General features: G+C 53.5%; 1 protein-coding gene across 2 annotated transcripts in view; it reads right to left on the reverse strand.

Moving 5' to 3' along the window:
* Positions 1-1,642: 1,642 nt before the first annotated feature.
* The window catches only part of NMRK2 (nicotinamide riboside kinase 2), a 4,702-nt gene continuing 281 nt past the window's right edge, over positions 1,643-6,063 (reverse strand). The window contains exons 2-7 of one of the 2 annotated variants that reach the window (XM_015567208.1): positions 4,053-4,143; positions 3,415-3,490; positions 3,173-3,329; positions 2,681-2,752; positions 2,225-2,331; positions 1,643-1,977 (exon numbers count right to left, since the gene is read on the reverse strand). In XM_015567208.1, coding sequence (XP_015422694.1) covers positions 1,892-1,977; positions 2,225-2,331; positions 2,681-2,752; positions 3,173-3,329; positions 3,415-3,490; positions 4,053-4,143 — 589 coding nt within the window. In that variant the 3' untranslated portion in view covers positions 1,643-1,891. The remainder of the gene's footprint in view (positions 1,978-2,224; positions 2,332-2,680; positions 2,753-3,172; positions 3,330-3,414; positions 3,491-4,052; positions 4,144-6,063) is intronic. The other variant, XM_006754062.2, reaches the window with a different exon arrangement.

The following is a 6,063-nucleotide window of genomic DNA, read 5'->3' on the forward strand; positions in this document are numbered from 1 at the left end:
TTCCTTCTGAGATTCCACACTCTATTCCATGCTTCCGTGTCTCTGGATCCACTCCATTCATTGGTTTATTTGGTTACTTAGGTTTCACATCTGAGTGAGACCATGTGATGCTTGTCTTTCTCTGACTGACTTATTTCACTTAACACGATACCCTCCAGGTCCCTCCATGCTGTCTCAAGGGTAAGAGATTCTTTTTTACTGCTGCATAGTATTCCATGGTATAAATGTGCCACAGCTTTTTATTTTTTTATTTTATTTTTATTTTAAATATATTTTATTGATTTTTTACAGAGAGGAAGGGAGAGAGATAGAAAGTTAGAAACATCGATGAGAGAGAGACATCGATCAGCTGCCTCCTGCACATCTCCCACTGGGGATGTGCCCGCAACCCAGGTACATGCCCTTGACCGGAATCGAACCTGGGACCTTTCAGTCCGCAAGCCGACGCTCTATCCACTGAGCCAAACCGGTTTCGGCTGCCCATTTTTTTTTAATTAGGTGGTTTGTTTTCCTTTTGTTAGGTTGTATGAGTTACTTATATATTTTGAATATTAACCCTTTACCAGATGTATCATTGCCAAATATGTTCTTCTATACAGTGGGCTCCCTTTTTGTTTGTTGTAGTCCCATTTGTTTATTTTCTCCTTAGTTTCTTTTGCCCTAGGTCGAGATGTATCTGTAAACATATTACTACGAGAGATGTCTGAGATTTTGCTGCCTATGGTATCTTCTAGGATTTTTATGGTTTCACAACTTACATTTAAGTCTTTTATCCATTTTGAGTTTATTCTTGTGTATGGTGTAAGTTGGTGGTCTAGTTTCATTTTTTTGCATGTATCTGTCCAATTTTCCCAGCACCATTTATTGAAGAGACGGTCTTGACTCCATTGTAGGTTCTTGCCTCCTTTGTCAAATATTAATTGAGGATAATGCCTTGGGTCGGTTTCTGGGTTCTCTGTTCTTGCCTGTTCTTGTGCTGCTACCAGGCTGTTTTGATTATGGGGGCTTTGTAGTGTAACTTGAAATCTGGTATTGTGATTCCTCCAACTTTGTTTTTCTTTCTCAAGATTGCTGCAGCTATTCGGGGTCTTTTAAAAAAAAAGTATATTTTTATTGATTTCAGCGAGAAAAGGAGAGGGAGAGAGAGACAGAAACATCAATGATGAGAGAATCATTGATCGGCTGCTTCCTGAACACTCCCCACTGGGGATCAAGCCCGCAACCACCAGAATCAAACCTGGGACCCTTCAGTCAGCAGGCCGATACTCTATCCAATGAGCCAAACCGGCTAGGGCCCCCCGAAAAAAAGAAATAATTTTTTTTTTTCCTGCACAGGGGCCTCTTACACAAACTGTGCTTCACAAAGAAGCTTGCACTAGTCTGCCTGCCTACACTGTCAATTTTTTTTTTTAAAAAGAAAGCTGGTAGGAAATTTCCCCTTTGGGGAAACTGAAGCCACAAGTAACCCCGAGCAGCCCCTGGGGTCATGTTGGTATGGGTCCAACAGGTGGCGCTAACCATCCAGAGCTCTCAGTGCCCGCCCCCCGACTCCCCCCACCCCCAGAGGCCACCAAGGAAGCAAGGAGAAGGGACAGGAGGGTTCTCTTTGGCACCTCAAATATAACAGGCTGAACTCCAACAGTTACAAAAAATAGGATCAGGTTTAATACTTAAGCTGCTGTGAGGTTACAGAGGCATCTCAGGGCGGGATCCCAGGGCCCTGAGATGCTGGGCTGTGAGTGGGGCCTCCACTCTCATATGTACAGACATCCACCAAGGAAAATGGTCGTGCGGTATCTGGCTGGGACGCCGCCAGCCTGGCCGTACTGTGGCCGGAATTGTATGTGTGCCTCTCCAGTCCGGGGTCGGGCCCCCCCTCATCCCCCAGCCACTAGGAGTGGTTCAGGAGCGAGTTCTGGATGTCCTCCCGGACCTGGTGGAAGAGCTCCTCCCGGGACTTCATGCCATCCAGGTACACTGAAATCAGAAAGGCCGTGGTCAGGGCGCAGCGGCCGGCGCACAGGGAGCCGGGCAGGCTGGGTCAGGGGGAACCCGACCTGCAGTCAGGCTGCTGGACTAGAACAGCCTCCGGGGTCCAAAGCAAGAGGGATTGGCAGTGAGACTTGAGGAGGGACTTCCAGGTTTCCCACCTGGTCCCCATGGGGAGGGGCTGGGCTCAGGGTCCCCCAGGGCCAGGCCTCACTCATCCTACTCAGGGCCTTACCTACTTCCACGCCATTGGCTTCCATCTCCTGCTTATACTTCTGGTACATGGGCCACACGTGGCCATCAAAGAGGCCGGGGGGATCGGGGACCGTGTAGCTTCGAGTACTGGGGAGAGAGATTGGCAAGAATGAGTGATGCCCATGTTGCCCAGGGCGGTACCATGAGCAGAGCCTGGGGGATGTGAACTTGTTCAGGGATGGTACCATTGAGTCAGGGGCCATGCTGGGGTCTGGGTGCTCCGGCTTCTGCCAGTTCCACCCCCTGAGCCTGGGAGATGCCTAGGACAGTGCCGAGGTGGGCCATGCCTCCAGGTCCCTGGCTGGGGCTTTTGGAACACACCATGGGCAGCTCAGTGCCTGCTGGCCGCCAAAGTGGTTTCAGGGTGGCCTGCGTCCAGGGGGCATTGGTGGTTTCCTGGTCCCACCGGGGAGTCCAGACGGGGCCCCCGGCTCACCTCCTCCTCCACTTGCACTCTTCGTAGGGGACGGTCAGGAAGTACCGTCGGCTGTATAAGTCCACCAGGGGCCTGGCAGGGGTGGAGGACACGGTCAGCGCTATGGGCTTCCTTCATGGGGTCAGAGGCACGCATCCCCCAGCCTCGGCCTCCGGGGACTTGTCTGGGTGATGACGGCTGGGGTGCGTTGGGGTCTGGGCTGCTCGTGTGGGGGTCAGGGAGGGGACCAGCATCGGCCAGTCTCCTGCTAGGCCCAGGAACGCCCCGCAGCAGCCCCCGATTTGGATGGGCCAACAGAGGTGCTATGTCTTGGCCGGGGTCCCACAGTGAGGTCAGGGGTCCAGCCCAACCCCCTGCTCGGTCTGAGAGGGCTGAGCTCAAGAGGGAGGACTCAGTTTCCCCCAGAAGTGGGGGTTTTGCCCCGGCCCTCTGAGCTGAGCCCCATGCCTGGGAGGGCCCAGAGTGTCCGGGCGGGAACCTGCCGCCACTCACTTGTAGCTGTACAGCAGGAAGCCCTCCAGGATGAGGATGTGGGTGTCCAAGGCGTCCGGCTGGACGCTGACCCCGTGGGCGCGGGCGAACTTCCGGGGGTTGCTCATCCAGGCCTGCACGGTGCTCAGCATGGCCTCCATGTCCAGGGACTCCAGAACTGGGGGCAGGGAGAGCGGCGTTGGCAGAGTCGGGGAAGGGGGGACAGGGCAGGCAGGGGGCGCGGGGCCGCCGGCCATCCTTACCATCCCACTGCTTGAAGCCGTCCTCCCCAACGGCGATTTGGTCTTGGGGCTGAAACAGAGGAGCCCGAACCCCGGGCTCAGTGCCCGCCTTCCCGCCTCACCACCACCCTGGGCTGACTGGATCTTGGTGGGCCCCTCGGCTCCTGGAGAGCCCACAGTGAGGGGCCCAGGGCCTGGCGGGGCTGCCTGCCCCGACCCTCTGCAGTTGATGCTTACAGGCTCTGAGGTGCCGGGTGGGGTTCAGGCTGGCATTGGGACACGCCCCTCCCCCACCTCATGACTCTTGGGACCAGGAGGGAGGAGACCTTATATCCATCACCTCATCACCCCTCCCCTCCAGAAAGCATGGAGGTGGTCTCAGCCCATTTTGCAGATGGGAAAGTGGAGGTGCAGAGGGAGAAAGGGCCTGGAAGGCCACCGTGGCACTGGTCTGGTGGCACACCCCCTGTGGGAACTGCAGCGTCTCCATCAGTCTACTGCCAGTCTAACGGGCCAGGTGCATAGTAGCTGCTCAGTAAGTGAGAACACCCATCCCTTGCTCTCCTGACGGGGGAGGGGTCTGTGCCCAGCCCACAGTGGGCAGCAGAGGACAGGGTGGCCTGGGCTGCCTCCTCCTGACCCCAGGTGAGGGCGGCCACCTTGAAAAAGTCGTCCTGGTGGATCACGCAGCAGTTGGGCAGCACCTTGAGCAAGTTGTTGGTCAGTGTGGTCTTGCCGCCGTTGGTCATGCTGTGGAGACATCGTGAGGGTGAGGCTGCCTGGTCGGGTCTGAGCCACCCCCCCGCCCCAGTCAAACTCAAATATAAACACAGAACTGTGAAACCTTACGGCCAAGAGGACATTGCTATTTGCCTAGAACCCAGGAGGCCTTTTGAGCAGCGAAAAGGAGCGGAAAGTGCGAAAAGAATTAGCTAACTCAGCCTTGGTGGGCGCAGGACCACCCTGAGCACAGAACTCGCTTCAGCGTCTTTGCAAACCCAGGAGGTGGAGCCAGAGGGGAAACTGAGACCCAAGCATGATTGAGCCCTAGTAGGGCTTTTTTGGGGGCGGGGGAGGGGCCCCCAAAATGTTAAAACAAGTGCAAGCTGGTGGAGAAAAAAATATTTGCAGTAGAAAAACCAGTAGTTCACTGCAAAACTAAAACAAAACTCAACTATGAACTGGCTGTAACCAAGAAAAGACAAAACAAGAAAAGAAAAAAAAAGCAATTATAAAAGCAAGTGACCAACTTGCTCTCCTTTGCCAAGTGTTGCGGCCAAAGGTAAACTGAGTGGGGGGGGTGGTGAAAGGATTAAGGAAAGACAGATAAGAGAATGAAAGCTGGGTCTTGGTGGGAAGCTGCTCCCTGATGAGGAGACAGTGCCCACAATGAGAGGACCCTGTCCTTTCATTAGCCGGGGTTTACCTGGCCAAAACACCGTAACCGCGCCCCACAGCCAAGGATGTCTCTGTTTTTAGCACTGAAAGTCCCGAATCCTGGGGACCCTCAGTGCCAGGAAGACCGGGACGGGGGAGGGGTCACCCTGTGGCAGAGGGAGCTAGACTCTGGCCTCCTGGAGCTGACAAAGGACATAGAAGGGTCACTGCAAGGCCTTTCTGGAAATCAGTGTCCCTCTGACCTTATGGCCTTTTTTTATATTTTTAAAAAAATATATTTCATTGATTTTTTATAGAGAGGAAGGGAGAGGGATAGAAACATCGATCAGCTGCCTCCTGCACACTCCCTACTGGGGATGTGCCCACAACCAAAGTACATGCCCTTGACCAGAATCGAACCTGGGACCCTTCAGTCCGCAGGCTGACGCTCTATCCACTGAGCCAAACCGGTTAGGGCTGACCTTACGGTCTTTACTTTAGGAATCAGACGCAGAAAGCCAGGTGTGGGACAGGGGAGAGCTTCAGCCGATTAAAAGGGCTGACAGGAATGGGGACCCTCGGATACTAAGGGGGAGCAGTTTAGAACATCCCTGACATGCGTTTGGGTCCTTACTAAAAGACACGCCTTGCACACATGGTGGCTACAGACTTTGCAGGGCCTGGAACGAAGTGGAACATAGGAGCCCCCCTTCAAATGTATTAGGAATGTCAACTGGGCGATAGCAGAGCAAGTTGGGGAGGGACCTGGCCGGTAGCTCACCTGGTTAGAGCATAGTCTCCATACACCAAGGTTATGGGTTCAATCACCGCCCCCCCCACTCCCTGACGCATACCCCATCAGGACACATACAACAACCAACCAATCAATGCATAAATAAGGGGAACAACAAATCTCTCTCCCTCTCGCCTCCCTTCCTTTCTCTAAAATTTAATTTTAAAAAAGTCGAAACCAAGTGAGGGAAGGGGCCAGGGCAACTCCCTGGGTAGGGCTTTCTGTCCCTAAGCCCCTGCTTAGGCGAAATGCTTTCCTAGCATCATCTTAAAAGGCCTGATCATTGGTAATAAAATGGAGACTTTATTTTTTATTTTATTTTTTCATATACATTTTTATTGATTTCAGAGAGGAAGGGAGAGGGAGAGAGAGATAGAAACATCAATGATGAGAGAGAATCATTGATCGGCTGCCTCCTGCATGTCCCCCACTGGGGATTGAGCCTGAAACCGGGGTTGTGCCTTGACACTGTGACCTCCTGGTTCACAGGTCGATGCTCA

This window comes from Myotis davidii, unplaced genomic scaffold (genome assembly GCF_000327345.1).
Source record: "Myotis davidii unplaced genomic scaffold, ASM32734v1 scaffold551, whole genome shotgun sequence".
Lineage (NCBI taxonomy): Eukaryota > Metazoa > Chordata > Mammalia > Chiroptera > Vespertilionidae > Myotis > Myotis davidii.